At 40.1% G+C, this 16,366-nt stretch overlaps 1 protein-coding gene across 1 annotated transcript in view; it reads left to right on the forward strand.

Annotated features, from left to right (window-relative positions):
* LOC115056978 (UPF0606 protein KIAA1549) overlaps positions 1-15,746 on the forward strand; it is a 19,296-nt gene extending 3,550 nt beyond the window's left edge. Inside the window, exons 8-19 of the mRNA XM_029523810.1 lie at positions 1,539-1,716; positions 2,216-2,400; positions 6,515-6,750; positions 7,593-7,702; positions 8,968-9,173; positions 9,474-9,703; positions 9,846-9,990; positions 10,076-10,399; positions 11,628-11,680; positions 12,289-12,437; positions 12,977-13,131; positions 13,326-15,746. Coding sequence (XP_029379670.1) covers positions 1,539-1,716; positions 2,216-2,400; positions 6,515-6,750; positions 7,593-7,702; positions 8,968-9,173; positions 9,474-9,703; positions 9,846-9,990; positions 10,076-10,399; positions 11,628-11,680; positions 12,289-12,437; positions 12,977-13,131; positions 13,326-13,565 — 2,211 coding nt within the window. The 3' untranslated portion in view covers positions 13,566-15,746. The remainder of the gene's footprint in view (positions 1-1,538; positions 1,717-2,215; positions 2,401-6,514; positions 6,751-7,592; positions 7,703-8,967; positions 9,174-9,473; positions 9,704-9,845; positions 9,991-10,075; positions 10,400-11,627; positions 11,681-12,288; positions 12,438-12,976; positions 13,132-13,325) is intronic.
* The last annotated feature ends 620 nt before the right edge of the window (positions 15,747-16,366 follow it).

A 16,366-nucleotide genomic window follows, 5' to 3' on the forward strand; every position in this document is an offset into this window, starting at 1 on the left:
ATTCACACTGCCATCTTTCCACTCTAATAACCATGCATGGACTGGATTAGACTGTGGATAACGGAGCCTGCCCAGCCGTTTTCTGTGTCAGCCCAGGCATGACCTGCGCTTTACTCTTTCCAGTAATGCAGACAGCAGACTGCGCTGCACCTCAGGGCACGCAGAGGGACACACACATGCACACACACACACACAATCTCCCTCAGAAGTGTTAAACAACATGGAGAACTATTTAAACAATGAAGACTCTAATGGGAATACAGGATGGGAATTAATATATCAAGACTGTTTTCATCTGTGCTTGGGCATGATGTATGTTTAGAAAAAATCTGAGAAAAAATGCTTACATGTAAAATATTTGGCATGTTATTTCTGTTCCTGACAGGATTAGGCACAGCCCAGAGAATGAATGTGTAGATTCATGGCTGCTTTATTGTGGGCTTGTATTAAAAAAATATATAATTCCAGCATAGTGGAGACTGTGGAGGCCAACTGGAGTGCTGGTGTGCTTTAATTTTAGTTTCTCTAGTGACCAAAAAAATTAAGTTATCAATATTACACAAGTCCATAGAAGATGAGGTACCATGTTCACCATTAAAAAGACATTTTTATTATTCAGATTGTGGCATTTGGCTCATTAGGACCTTCATTAGTCAGCTACTTCTTGATGTTGAGACTAATGTCTCATCCTCCATGGATCTAATGCTCATTTTTGGAAGCACATCTTTTCCAGATTCTCAAGCATTGCCTACTGGCCACAAATGTTGCAGGGGAGAAAAATTTACAGGTTATGATAACAAATGGGAGAGCATCACCATTAAAATATGCTGCATAAATCTTTTCAATTTATATGCATTCAAAAATGAATTTTGCTTGATTTTTCAGTGTAATTCTACTAAAAAGTAGTCTCATTGTAAAAGAGATTTAAAAACCGTTAACATGATGATTAGTAAACTGTGGGTTGCAAGTGTGTGTCCACAAAGAAGGAATAAGGTGTCCTTCAATGTTTTTACTACATCTGGTTATGTTTATGTTTAGAAGAGGACATAAGATGCCATGATGTCTGCCAGCAGATTAAGAAAGTTGTGGACAGCATAGGCAGTCATTTCACAGCACACATTTGGCCTTATGATTGCTTTGTGTAACAGAATTACATCCAGGCAACCAGGCCATCTAATCCTTTCCATATACAACACAGTGTGTGTTACAAGAAATGCCCAATCACATGGCTAAACAAGCAGACTTTGTTTTGTTTAAGTCTATCAATACATATCTCAGATATTTCATTTTTCGCTAAATATATTTGTCATCTTTATACCATAAAGAGAAACACATTCTTCAATTGTGTAATTCATACACCTCAGGAATTGGCTAATAGAGTACAGTTACTTTGATTACAACTGATACCTTTTATTTTGTATATTAATAAGTTTATTCACAGAGATAATATATGTGCACTTACTCATGTACTGAATTATTATATAGTAGTACTTGAAAAATTGTCAAATTGTACCTTTTTTCATTGTGCCAACTTCAAGGTTGTAAGTACAAACCGACTGGTGGGTGTGGACCACCCCTTGGAGATAGTATATTTTGTGGAGGGCCCCAGTGGTCAAAGGGTGCCTGCAGTCCAAACAGCCAACCTTCTCAACAGCCTGGATGTTCAAAGAGCTGCCATCATCTTGGGATATCGTGTACAGGGTATTTTAGCACAGCGTGAGTACCTCTTATATAGTAGATAACTGACATTCAAGGGCCGCTAAATGATGTAGTGGTGAAGAAGATGGTCTTCAATATGGATAAATGGAAATAGAGTTTTCATGTCTCTAAGCATTGATTGCATACTAACTGCTGGCTCTGTGTGTTCCTTTGTATGTTTTTAATAACATTTGGGCTAATTAACTCCCCTTGTACACACTGTACAACAAGTCTGTCTTCCTCATTAGGAATCTAAACAAGGGATGATGGCCTAATGAGAACACCTCAAGGGAGTTGTCTTATGGTACTTTCCCAGGGGAAAGAATGAGTGTTAATTAAAACTCAGGAAGGTCTTCATTGAGGATTACAGTATTGAGACAAGAGCCAGCACTCCAACAAGACTGCAAGTTTAGCTTAGCATCTATATGCAATGCTCTTGAATCCTTTAATGGCATTCAAAAAGGGGTGTGCTTGAAAAAAAAAATTAACATGGCTCTCCCTTCTTCTTTATCTGAAGCTGTTGAGAAAGTGACCACTTCACCCTCCGATGCTGAGAACACCAACATGTGGATCGTCATCGGGGTGGTGATTCCCCTCCTTGTCGTCATTGTGATCATTTCAATCCTGTACTGGAAACTATGTCGGACAGACAAGCTGGAATTCCAGCCAGACGCCATGACCTCTATACAGCAGAGACAGAAGGTAGAGTCATATCAGTTTTGCTGGGTATCTGACCAATGCTTCATTGTTTCATTATTTCACAGTCATATCAGCTCAACAGCTCTTTGTGTAGCTGTCATACTTGAAATGTGTAAAATGGCAGGAATTGGCACCATGGCCACCATTGTAACATCAGTCATTAAGAAATAGAAAAAGCTTATTCTTGCCACAGTGTTTTAGGTCAAGTTAGCCATGACTATAAACCTGTTTTCAAAGAAGGGTTGAATTAAGGGCAACTACACTGGTTAGATACTTTTCATCCTAGAGGCTTCTTTATGGAGTCAGAATAGTCTCATAATGAATGAACTCTCACGGGTCTTGTCTTTTGCAGTTTCGTAGTTGTATTTCAGACTTTGTGAAGGTAATTTTGAGGCACACTTGCAATATAAATTTACGGAGCATACGAATAGCTGAATGTACAATTACAAAATCTGTACGTTTAATTTTGAGACTGCTCTGACGACGCAGGTCAACCAACGTCACCATTGGCTGGTAGCTGTCAATCAATCTAATTAATCTGTCAATCAAATGTTTTTGATTGACAGATTCATTAGCCAATCAACTGTGTTTGATTGGCTAAAATAACAAAACTGCGAAAGGCTACTATGAAAACCCCCACGAGAGTTCATTCATTATGAGACTGTTCGGACTCCATACTTCTTCAGCTTGTTAGAATGACATCCTTGATTGTCTAAAGCAAATCCATTTGTGCATACGCCCAGGCATACGGTCAACTCTGCAAGAGGGATTACACTTCGCCATTTGCTCTGTGGGTCATGGGCATGAACATACAGTATACAATCGAATCATAAAGCTAAAGTGCATCGCTTATATATTTGTTAAATATGCAGTGTTGTGTTATGTTTCTGATAAAACTAGTTTGCTGCATTCTGTATCAAAAGGTCCAGCATTAGAAGCCAAAAAACAGAAAACCACTAAATTCAAATTATCCTCCTAATTAACTGGGTGTATCTGTCATTGTCATGAATATGCAGTAGGACTGTGCAGAATCTGGACCTCTTCTTCTTCATTTCTTCTTTTAGATAGATTAATAAAACTTTAATGATCACAGCAGGGAGACTTATTAAAGGACTTGAGCTGGAGTAGAAGTCAGTAGTACAGAATATGGTCATCAGCTGCTCTTTTACTTTTTTTTTTAAAAACCTTTGTAATGTTTTCTTCCACAGTCCATAAGTTTACTTTGAGAGACACAGGATCATGTTTAATGGAGAGTCAAAGAGCAAGAGTAATGTGACCATGAATTATTTATCATTTTGAATGTTTAGATTTACCAGAGGAGGATATACTGCCCTTATAGTACACTGCAGAAGAGGTAATTAATTGTGATCCTTGAAAGGGATGCTAATGCCAAAGCTTTAAAAGCCCAGCTACCAGGCAGTGTTTTGTCTTATGTTTTTAGTTTTGGTGAGCAGGATCTTCTATTGCTTATCCATTTCCGGCTCACATTGGGCAAGGGCAGGTTACACCCTGGACAGGTCAACAGTCCATTGCAGGGCCAACATATAGAGACAGGCTGAGGCGAACTCAACCTAAACATGCATGTCTTTGGACGGGCTTTGGGACTTTGGGAGGAAACGGGAGTACCTGGAGGAAACCCACATAGCCAGGGGGAAAAGATGCATACTCCATACAGAAAGGCCACAATGTCTATCATATGTGAAACAATTTAAAGTTAGCTTCTGTTTTAGGTACTTTCATTAATGCAAGGAAAACATGAAGGATTTGTGCACAAATGTGCATGATCTGCTTTGCTATGAGTAACAAGCTCTACTGTATGGTAGGAGTAATTCTCTCAGCTCCCAGTGACTTGTTTCTTTGTTCACTCTGATGTTGCACACAGAACGTCCATTCCAATCCTAAAATACTTTTTTTGCATACTAAATTACAACTTGTCTGTTTTTCGTGTGTGTATGCATGTGAGTGCGTGTGCGCTTGTAAGCATTTGTGACTGTGTGTGTGTGTGTGTGTGTGTGTGTGTGTGTGTGTGTGTGTGTGTGTGTGTGTGTGTGTGTGTGTGTGTGTGTGTGTGTGTGTGTGTGTGTGTTGTCCCCTTAGTTGCCTGACTTTTTTACTTTCTATCTCTAACACATGCATTTATTTGATTGAGCCTAGCATTGAATTGAAGCCATAGCATCAGTTTAATGCACTGAATCTAAAGTGCAAAATCAATTAGTCCTCCCTCTCTGTCCTAAATAACCATGTCACTTAACACCCCTCCTCTTCTCTCAGTCTACTACATCATTCAGAGAGTCAAGAACCTCCCTTCCACATAAATTCCCTTCAACTAAGGATGTAGTGTATAGTGAGGGAGAGGAGGAGTATGAAGAAGAAGGAGAGGAGGAGGAGGAGGAGGAGGAGGAAGAGAAGGAAATTCAAAGGGGGAAGGTACAGAGCAGTGTCTGCTGGTTTACTGGAGATGTAGTGGAAACGTATTGTGTGTGTATATTTGTTGTGAACAGAAGCCATTGTTCGATAACGCTTTTAATCTTGTACAGTTAATTAAAGAAACAAAACAGCAGTCAATATTAAAGACAGATTTTTAGTTTTCACAATATATCAGATGTCACACTCAACAACATCACCACTAGAAGTATTTATGCTATCCACAATTGCTTATGCTTAGAGACCGGTAGCACTTCCCCAGAGAAAAATGACTATAAGGAGTGAGGAAGAGGAAGAAGAAGAAGAGGAGGAGGAGGAGGAGGAGGAGGAAGAAGAAGAAGAAGAAGAGGAAGAAGAAGAAGAGGAGGAGGAGGAGGAGGAGGAGGAGGACAAAGATAAACATAAGCAGAAAATTAAAATGACACCAGAAGAGCAAAGAAGACTAGGGAGCAAAGCAATGCAGAAGGAAAGAGGGGGGATGAAGAAAGAAGAGAAAGTGAAGGTGTTGTCTCGAGGGAAGAGAGCAAAGAAGGAGGTATACTGTGTGGTAGCTATAGAGACTAGCGCTTGTTGGTGTTAGTGGGTATTATGACTCTTCTGTCCTTAGTTATTATTGTTATGTCCACATATTGTTATTATTATGGTAGATTTCACTTAAGACTTATTGTGTCTTAGATCTTGTGTTGTGTTAGAGTTATAGATGTAATTTTGCTTGTCACTTGTTTGTTGTGAGTGTTCTTCAAGTTGACCACACTAAGCAGTAATAAGTATGTATAAGTCATCCAAGTTATCACTAGGTATGTGTTCATCCTTTATGCTAATTATACTGAAACAGCTTTTACTGTTTCAGCTGCAGCTTTTTCAGCTGCTATCCTTTCACTGATGCCTTATTTATATGCTGTGGAGAGTAGCACACGGAAAACATGCACACATACTCTCTTTCAGGATTAGCTGTCTCATACTGGCAATCATTGCACTGGATTAGGTGGTTTATACCAACAAGCCTCTTTGAGCCACACATTTTGCTTCAATAAACTCAGCAAGCGTACATATAATTCAGAGAATTAACAGAAACGTGTCACGTCACTTTGCTTTTTCCATGTAGCCACATTTCAGTGTCATAGGACGAAAGAAAATTAATGAGATCTGGCATCCTCTGTTTTCTCTTTGGCTGTTGGAAAGTCCCGTGGGCTTAACACTCAAATAGTCTCACTTCATTCACCACCCTCAGTCCTCCACCACCTTAAAGGAGCGCGCACAGCAATGTCTCCCTGCATCTCTTATCCCTGTTGCTCTTTCTCACAGTCTTTCTCTTTATTCATTAATGACTGTCTGTCTGAGTCTCCATCTTGGACATCCATTCAACAGTCTCTCAACCTGGGAATGAACTCTAAAATCTAGTTTTCCCCTCAATCTGGCTGTCACTTGTAAGCAGTTTTGTTGCAATACTGCAAATACTGTTTATTTATATAATTATAGTTTATTTATATTATATGTTATATAATATGTCACAGAAATAGATTTGATTTTTATTGATCTACAAACTGGAACATTCTTACTGAATATTAAGCAAGTATTTATATTACTTTTAAACTTATCTCAGTTTCTCATTTACCTATTTTGAAACAGTTGTTTTTCCATCTTTTTTTATTTTTATTTTTTTATTTCCAAAAACTCCTTTTCCTCTTTTCAGTTGCAGGCTCCCAGTGTGAAAGGCTTCGACTTTGCCAAGCTGCATCTTGGCCAACAGAGTAAGGATGATGTCATGGTGATTCAGGAGCCTGTCCCGCCAGGGCCAGGCTCTGGTCCGCTTCCTCTATCCATTAAAGATGGCCTCAGTCCCTCTGAGAATGGGGAGATCCCCACACCTTTATCCAAAACCTCAGCTTCCTCTACCAAGGCATCCCGCAGCGGCCGAAGGAGAGAACGGTCAGTGTTGCTGATGATAAAGAGCAGAAGGAATTTTGCCAGAAAAACTGTTAACATTAGGTCCAAATTTATTTGAGTAATCAAAGATGTTGAATTGCACAAAATTGTGTCTGCCTAGGCTGTGTTGTAACAACCTGGAACAAAAATATACAAAAAAATTCACCCTGAATTAGTAATAATTGGTTGTATGTTGGGGTTGTTGTTTTTTTTTTCTTCTCTTTCTACCTTTCTTTTCCCCACCAAATTGCCAAAGAAAGACAGAAATGTGTAGGATACTTAGCTTGTGTTTTTTACCCCATTCCTTCCACTTACTTCAGTTGATCAGTTATTAATTCACTAGACAGTGAGGAATCTTCATGTGCTCTTGCAGACTTTATTTATTTATTTATTTATTTATTTTAGGCAAGTGGCATTTTTAATTTTTACTGTAGCGCTCGATCACTTAAAAGTAATGTACATGACACAATAGTTTTAACAAATTTATTTATAGTTGGGTTTCACATGAATATGTGCATCATTACCAGAACCTCCCAGGAAACTAGCTGTTGCTTGGGTTAATAGCTTCTCTATGAGAAAAGCACAGATAGAAAGCACTCCCTGGTTAATGCATTGATTAACAGCCAGGACGCATTGATTGTGAGTTTATTCTGTTGTAAATACTTTCCTATTTTACTCAAATGAAATCATCTTAGAAGAATACTCCCAGCTTTCACCTTTTCATAAAAACACTGTTCTTGATTATGCATGGCATTTCAGCAAGTAAGTAAATTCTTCTACTTCTATTATTCATGCAAGTGTGTGGGTTGGTTTTTTTTTTGTTTGTTTGTTTTTTTTTTACCTAGGATCTCACCATCAGACGGTGACTCAGTTGTAAGTGACCGTTCCAGTGAACGGGAATCCACCGAGGATAATCTGAGAGCCCACACCACGCCCAGCGACAGCAAGCAGACCCGTAAGGTTCCCATCAATGTTTTAAATGGCAAGTGACTTTGGCAACGCACACATCAGTCCTCCAAACACAAAGAGCAAATCCAAGGGGGGGGGGAAGTGGAAACGGTTTTATTGTGCAGATAAAAAAAGCAACTCAGGCTTACAAGATGTGATTGACAAGGGGGTCAGATTGAGAGCAAGGGGAGAAGATATGAGAAGATGAAGCTGAGAAAGACTGGGGAAAAGTGCAGCATTACACCAAACAGTGACATAACGATCACAGAGGGAAACTGAAAATAAAAGAAACACCTGGAAGAAACTCTACACACTGGTCAAAAGAAGTCCGGGGAGAAAGGAGTGAAGTGGGAATAGGAAGGGATGAAATTGCTGAAGTTACTCTATCTGACAGCTTGTTGATAGATTCAAGCCTTCAGTGCCACTCACAGACTCCATACTGGAGCCAGACGCAGTCAGGCACACAGACTTAAGCCTGACGCACCCACAGAGGAATGGTCTCTGTTTTGTTAATGATAAATCTCAGTCTGAGATATTTATACATTCTAACACGATGTTTATAATAAGGTTGTCTAAGAGATATATTTTGTATTATGTAATGAAGCATCTTTCCTTTTGTTATTTCAGTGAGCATTTTGATCAGGGCATTCTCTGTTCACCAGAATCATTTCTTTTTGATAAGAGAAGTTTCTACCAGCCATGGAAATATATCTACATTAATGACTCACTTGCCTCTTTCATTTACTGGCAGCCAGTTTTCAATTCACTAAACTTTTTATCCTTATTTTATCATTATTAGCTTAAGGTTAATAAGGTCCTTGCATTTGATTTTCCTAATGTCAATAAAACTCCCTTTTGTTTCTGTTGTGGTTTTCAGGCAAGAATAAAATTGGTAAGAGTTTGTTCACTCCTTGTCTGTCTCTGTAGACCTCAAGCTTGACCCCCAGCAGCTGTGTCTGTGTGTTTCTGTGGTAGCTTTGTTTATGGCTTGTTCTCGCCATCCATCACTGTCTACAGAGCTGTCACTCAGAGTGTAACTTCACAAATAAAGGCAGAGTCATTGTTTTACTAGAAGTTTGAAATAAAAATCCTTGTCCATTTCACATTGTCACTGTAAACATGTACACCAGGAAGCTAAAAGTTCCATGGAGATTCTCAAACAGATGTCACCTGTGCTCTGTCGCCTAGTTGAACTCTTTAACAGTAGATCAACAGCTGCAGTGTGCTGTATTATGACCTCTGTTTTACCTACTTCTTGTCTTCCTTCCACAGGTCCTCCACCTATGAATGGAACAAATGAGCATCTGTCATCAGCGTCCATCTTTGAACATGTTGACCGGATGTCTCGTGCCACAGACGCAAGCAGAAGACTTCCCAACAAAGTTCAGCTTATTGCCATGCAGCCCATGCCGGTCCCACCACTCCACAGCCCTCCCATTAATGGAAAATTATCAGACACGAACCAAATTAACAAAGAGGTTTGTTTTTTGACTTTCTTGGATGGCAAAATTTGTTCCCAGAGTTTAGATGGTTTGGTTTTATTTGATTTGGTTTTTGTTACAAGATATTAAATGTAGCCTGCACTGTGCCAGTCTTCATAAGTTGAATGAGTTGTGGAGTATGATGGTCTTAATTTACTGTGATTTAAGAAAATCCACACTTGTGTGGTTGGAATGGAACTAGCTTAATTATTTTTTTTTTTTTAAGTCATGGTTAATCTATTCATATTTCTGCCAGGTTTTAATTTTTTTTATTCTATTTTATTACTTTCTCATCAGATCCAGGTAGCATTGAGACACAAGTCAGAAATTGAACATCATCGCAACAAGATACGTCTGCGAGCCAAGAGAAAAGGTCACTACGACTTCCCCGCCATGGATGACGTGACCAGTGGCCTCGGAGATGTGAAAGACCAAGATCGCATCTATCAGAAAGCACAGATACAGATTGATAAGATCTTGGCTCCAGATGCTCAGATGCCCTCCATTTTCATGGAATCAAAGAAGAGGTAAGGGCTCAAGTTCTGGGTCAGTGAGCTTTCTCTGTATTGTAAAGGAAAAGTTGTCAAATAAAGAAAACCTGTGAAAATGGAAGTCTAGGAGATTGTCTTTTCTCATAAATAAATGAACATTTCTCCATTTGTTTCTCAGTGGTAGAGGGAGGCGCTCTCCCAAACGAAGAATGAAAGAGCAGTTGAATGGAGGCCTGATGGATGCAGACAAAGACCACCTGATCACTGAAGACAGTGATGCTGCTTATAGAAAGTGTCCTGGGGTCAACAATGTGGCTTATGTTGTGAGTAGAGCAGAAGCATCGTGCAGTCTAAACTTTACTGTGTGGTCTCTCTAACCTCAAGTAAATATGTTTACATTTATTCCAGTCGGACCCTGACCAAGGACCAGGATCCCCTCACAGGAGCCCCTCCCCTACCGATGATGTTTTCATGGGTCCCACTTCCTCTCCTCCAGGTCACGCCCCTCCCCCACCGCCCTACATGCCCCCTCAGCCCTCCATAGAGGAGGCACGGCAGCAGATGCACTCGCTGCTGGACGACGCCTTTGCCCTTGTGTCGCCCACTTCTCAGGGCAGCACAGCTGGAATCACTCTTCCAGGGGTCAGCAGCAACCCCCCTGGCTCCAGCCCTCCTGGCCGGGGCCCCAGACCTTGGGGACCCTCCCACCAAGCTCTTGGGCCTTTACCTAGTGTAAGTAGCTATCCCGGGCACTTATATCTACACTAACAGTTTTTTCTATTCTTTCAAAAAAGCATTAACCAACACTGAGTAAAACTAGGTATTCAAAACGTCTCCCTTGCATTAAAGCTTTTGCTAGTTGAAGATCCTATAAGCTGTTTTCTGTTGTGCATCTGTTCATTTCAATAATCTGAAGAAGGGCCAAAAGAAAGAGGGTCCCTGTTGAAATTTGTAGTAACCCAAACAGTAAACAAGCCCGTGTAGACTCCTTTGAGTTCACTATCTCCTCCCTCTCTCAATGATTTCTTTTCAGTTTGTTCCCAGCATGAAGCCTATAGCTTCAAGTTTAATCATGTCCTCTTAGCAAACTAATCAGTTAAGTATTCCTCCATCTGTCACCCCCACAGAGCTCTGACCTTACAACCCCTGTCAGCTTTCTACATCTCCTAAGGCTCTACAGTAATGTAGCCTGCATATGCTTCTTCTGCATTAGCTCCTGTCAGTGTAGGCTGGTTTCACATAACACACTTGAACAATGAGCACAGTATCCACAGTTGAACAATCTTGAGTTTATATTTAGACCATGATACTGTCTATGTATAACAAGCAGTAGAAGTTATCTATAGCATAATTGTTGCTTTGAAATTCATGTTGAAGGGTAGTGAATTGAGCTAAAATTAAACTAAAGTTTGCAGTATTGTGGGCAATGTATGACAAAAATCACGAGTTGCCTTGAGATGATGATCCAACACTGTCTTGTCTGTAGCTTGACTGTACTTGTGTTAATTAAACATTTTTGAATCCTTATTGAAATACATTTTACAGCTTTAAAGATACATTCATCACTGGTGCTCTCTCTGTGGTAGCTACAGAGATTGGACATTTCTTGGTTTTGTTTGTACAGGTTAAGTGCTATCATATGCTGTAAAAGGTCAGCTGTAAAAAAAATTAAATAAAAAATATCCACCACAATCACACTGACCCTATGCTGTAATTAACAAATCCATATCAGTATCCATCACAAACCATCTTAAAAGTAAATATATTTGCTACATGTAGTTATACCATGAAAACACTGCCATATTTTTGAATATTTTGAAGTTAATTATACCAAAGGATAATTAAATTAAATAAATACATACAGTGACTCTTGTAATCTTTTTTAATTGTTTTTATTTTTACGATGAATTTGAATGTTTTACTCACTTTATTCTGAACTGTCTTTCTTTGTCTCCCTCAGAGGTTCACTGACCTGGGCATGTCCCCTCCTTCAGCCCAACCCCTGACACCAAGGTTAGTAGAGCAGTCCGTGTAATTTATGTGTTTGTGTGTAAATTAATAAATATCCAAATTTTCTGTTCATTTGTTTATTTCTTCCCAAAACCAAATGATTTTATATTGATCTGTGATGCCTGATTGCCGGCACTTCACCAGTATTCTCCTTCAGGTGCAGCGAGTTCATTTGGCCTCATGAATAATAAAAAGAAAGTCATTTTTATTTTATTGGTTTAATGGACCAGGTCCAAGCAGTGGTCTGTTAACTGGCTCCGAAAACTGAAAGTAAACCAGACACAGAAATTCTGTAGGCTCAGAGCCAAAAATTTAAACAGCTTTTTCAATGATGGTCATTCATTTGTTTTCTAGATGATGGAAGCCTGACTGATCTAGCTTTGGTTAAACAGCTGGAAATAAAACAACATTAGCTGCTGTCTAACATGTTTTTGTATTTATTACGTGTGAGATGTGTAACATGTGCTGCTCTTCTGCCAAGAGAAAATGCTGATTTGGAAATAACACTTTCTGTATAATTTACTGTTAGCATGAAAATGTAGACACTTAAACTAAGCAATTTTATTAAATGGCAAATAAGTGAATGGATTTTGAATTGCTTTGTGATCCAGGCAGGGCCTTGGCTCCAGCTACCTGCCACCAGGAGAAACAGCAGGGCACGGTGAGCAGCTCCAGCCAGACAGCCTGTACTCCAGCAGGGGCTTGTACGCTGATGAGCTCCCCTCATCTGCCAGACCACGACCAGTGGGCGGGACCACAGGTACATGTGGAAACTGCACACACATCCTCATACAAACAGCCATAATTACTAAATTATGGCTGTTTGTATGAGCCATAATTATTAAGACTCATTGTCTTGCTTAAGTATGCAACACTTTCAACAGTAAAGACACCCATTTGAAGCAAGAACACTTGAAGGTTGAAAACCAATTTTTTGTCTTTATGCAGGATGATTGTTCGTGGAAATAATTTTAGATTTCTTTTGGACGTTGGCCTTAGCATTGTTCCTTAATACAGCACACACCTTCACCCCAAGAGCTTGTCGAGCTGAAAGAGCCTTGTCTTAGTCTTAAATTATTAAAGGAGTTGGCGTGATGCTGCTGCAGTCATGTGACATGGAGAAATAGAAATGTATTTTGGCATTTACCGTACGAAGTGCAGCACAGCACAAAGTGTTCCAGTATGATGATTGCATCAAAGTGAGATGGGCTGCTGAGGGTTGAGTGTTGTGCTGTGCCTCTCATGCATCGTGTGTGTCTATTTGCTTGTGTTTGTGTGTGTGTGTGTGTGTGTGGTTAGGTGCCCAACTCCATCATCTTACACAGGTGGGATTGTCCAGCCGGATGAATGGTTACCCAGCAGGGGTCAGGGCTGGGCCAGGCCAGAATGGAGGCATTGGCTGGAACCACTACCATGAAGACAACTTCTCCAGGACTGAGCCTGAAAAAGATACAGTGCGTGAACCGTAGATTTATTCATTTCAGTTTAATTAGAGATATTTTAATACCTTTTTTTAATAATGCTGTGCTTTACTAAAAGAAATCTCTGACCACTTAATAGCTCCTTCAAGTTCACTCTATATATTTCTTCCATTTTCAAGATTTTTCATACTCTTTTTCTTCTCTTTCCCTGTCTTTCTTGCCTACAGTTCTTGGACTGTCCTGACTACTCATCCTCCTCTATCTTCCAGATGCCTAGAAGTGCTATCAGAGAGCCTTCAGCGCCCCCTGCCCACATAGATCCCCCTGTGATGGGATACCTGTCAGCCCCACCACCCCTGGATACATCTCCTCCTACCCACTCCTCTGCCTCCCTGATCAAGGCCATCAGGGAAGAGCTCTTGCGCCTCTCACAGAAACAGGCAGCTTTGCCCAGCTACCACAGCTGAAGCCCTGTGCTCCAGGCTGCAGTTCTAACCAGTCATCCCACTGACCCTGCCTGCCTGCTTCGCCTAATCTGACAATGCTTCCCATGGAAGTCCCTGAGGGTGTACAGCAGAGGGATAGTCCTGCTAAACTGAATTGAAAAGGTGACATGTTGAAATTTCTAAATGAAGAGACCAGACTAATGAAACAACATGATGGTTGATGCAGGTTGATTCAGATTTGGATCAGCTGCAGAATGTCAAACCAGAGACGGTGTTATGAAGTAATGAGCATTTTGGACCTTTGGAATGAGATGAAAGGACATGTCTGGACTTGTCCTGTCTGTTCCTGTCCTGCACCTCATTGTGGAAGCAGAGAGGAATCCTTCAAAGTTCTGGCCACTGTGGATCCACATGTTGGACTTTTTTTGTTTTGTTTGTTTTTTCTGCATTTCTTCAGACTCAGTATTCTGTCATGTTTTCATTCTCGTGCTGCCTTTACTTAACAGATATACCCCACATGACATCTGATTTCAAAACACTGTCTCATTTTAGTTCACCATACAGGTATTTGTAGTTTTCCATTGCAGGCCCTTAACCTCTTTATGACCATCAGGTGCTACTTCGTGTTTTCTGCCATGATGAGCCATGCTATGCCTTGACACTGTGATGTAGTTCACCCGACCCAGTCTAATGTACAAGCCTACAGTAGGGTCAAAGTTCACAGCCAGCGAGCTAGTTCAGAAAGTATGCACAAAGGAGCATCCATTAGAGACTATTAATCCTCATAAACACCACTTACTCTCTCCTTACTCACTGCAGTAGCGCACAGTTTTTTTACTAACACTACATTAATTGATTTTTCATGTTGAAGTCCTGTCTTGTACCTTGTTTTTATTTATGTTCAGCAGCTAACTGACAGTAAAATGGCCTTGAAACATATAAATCTTCAAACATGACTACAGAAGCAGATTTTAAAGATGCAAGCGAAATGCATTACAAATAGTAAACAAATGACAGTATGTACTTGACAATGATGTACAGTTAGTGCTGTATATACTCAGTATTTGGCTGTAATTGATGCACTGTATGCAGACTACTTGGTACAGCTCAGGTCCTCCAAAAAATAGATTGCAAATGGACAAATCAGTGAAATGGCAGTTTGCTAGGGTGTGCAGATGAACTGTTAATGAGGGAAAGAGAGACCAGTATTCTGTTTTAACACTATCCTGTATTGACTATATACTGAAACACCATCTCTGTTCATGCAGTATTGAAAGTTTGCTTTGCCTTTTTGATAGCACAGGAAGGATATTTGTGTACTGTATTTGCGCTCACGTAAAGTTCATCCAGTCATGTTTATGTGCTTTTTTAAAATTTCTCTGGATTGACCTTGCCTAATGTAATATTCACCTTAGATGTCTATTAGTCATTGTACTGGTTAATTCTAGGTTTTGAACTCCCTTCCCCCAGTCCCTCATATTTTGTGATGTTTTGGGGCCCGGAGTTATATTTTATTTAAATGAAATAAAAGAGAAAAGTATGGATTTTAAAGGCAGGTCCTGAAAATATGTATCTTAAGAGCGTTACCAGTATGAAGTGGTGGATTATAAATCTGCAATACACAAAACATCAACTTTTGGCAGTGAGTAGAAGCCCAACCGATGCTACAGATTAGTGTACTTCCCATCTTTTTTTGTTGATCGTAACATGGTGTGCCTTCAGGACTTCACCTTCACCTGAATAGATCAAGTATTTGGGGGTGACAGAAGCTCTCTGTGTCTCATCTTTTACTGCCATTGCTTCTGCGATTACCAGCCTAAATTAATACAAAAGTCTTTTATTACTGTTGATGTGGAGGATGAAATGAAGTAACATCCAGGTAGTCATGATCAAGTGCTGTAAAGTGGGTTTAGTCTGGCGGTTCATTTCACCTCGGTGGCCATGTCCTGTTACTGATATCACACTGTATGCCTCCATCTGCTGGCTCTGTACTGTAGCAACAGCCCATCTACTTGCATTTGTCCTTTGTTGTTGTTGATGTTGTTTTTCATCTATTTACACCTGTTGTGCATAGTGAAAAAAATCTGTTGGCAGGCCCAACTTTACATTTGATTGATGTTGCATGTTATGTTATGTATTTTATTCCTTTGTTTGCTTGTGCATGCTGTCCCACTTTCATTGAAATACAAAACAAAACCATCAGTTGATGTGTCTTTGAAGTTTAAGCACGTCACCAAAATTAGTTTTTTTTTGGTGATTTTTTTTTTTTTTTTTTTTTTCATGCCACACATCTCATGCCGAAATCATGTCACCCGTGGATTAAAAAAAAACGTGTGAACATTGTACTCACCACAAACAACCAGATGGTGGCAGCAAAGAACAAAAAAACAAAACAGATCTGCTGACCTCTCAACAAAGAGAGCTCCCTCGCTGCAGATGATGTAACCAGTTCCCATGGATGCTTTATAGAAGTGTGTGGAAGGAGATTGTTTCATGAGATTACTGACCTGAAAGTGCACGTGTTTTGTTGAGCAGTGTTTGATCAACTTGGCATTATGGTGATGCTGTACCAGGCAGTGCAGCAGTAACAGCAACAACAAAGCATTTCCCCACAAACTAACAACTGAATAACTGTCAATCACTGTGCTGGTCTGTTGTAGGTAGTACTTCCTGCTCGTGTATTGATTTCTATCTCATCCCATCAGACGCTTCCCTTTATAATCCCATCAGAGGACATAAAGCCACAGCGATGCAGCTAAATACTCAGGAGATCTCCCCGTCTCACTCTGCTGAGGGTGGACTGTGCACGAATCAGCAGGTAC

Source organism: Echeneis naucrates, chromosome 16 (genome assembly GCF_900963305.1).
Source record: "Echeneis naucrates chromosome 16, fEcheNa1.1, whole genome shotgun sequence".
NCBI classification, from domain to species: Eukaryota; Metazoa; Chordata; class Actinopteri; order Carangiformes; family Echeneidae; genus Echeneis; species Echeneis naucrates.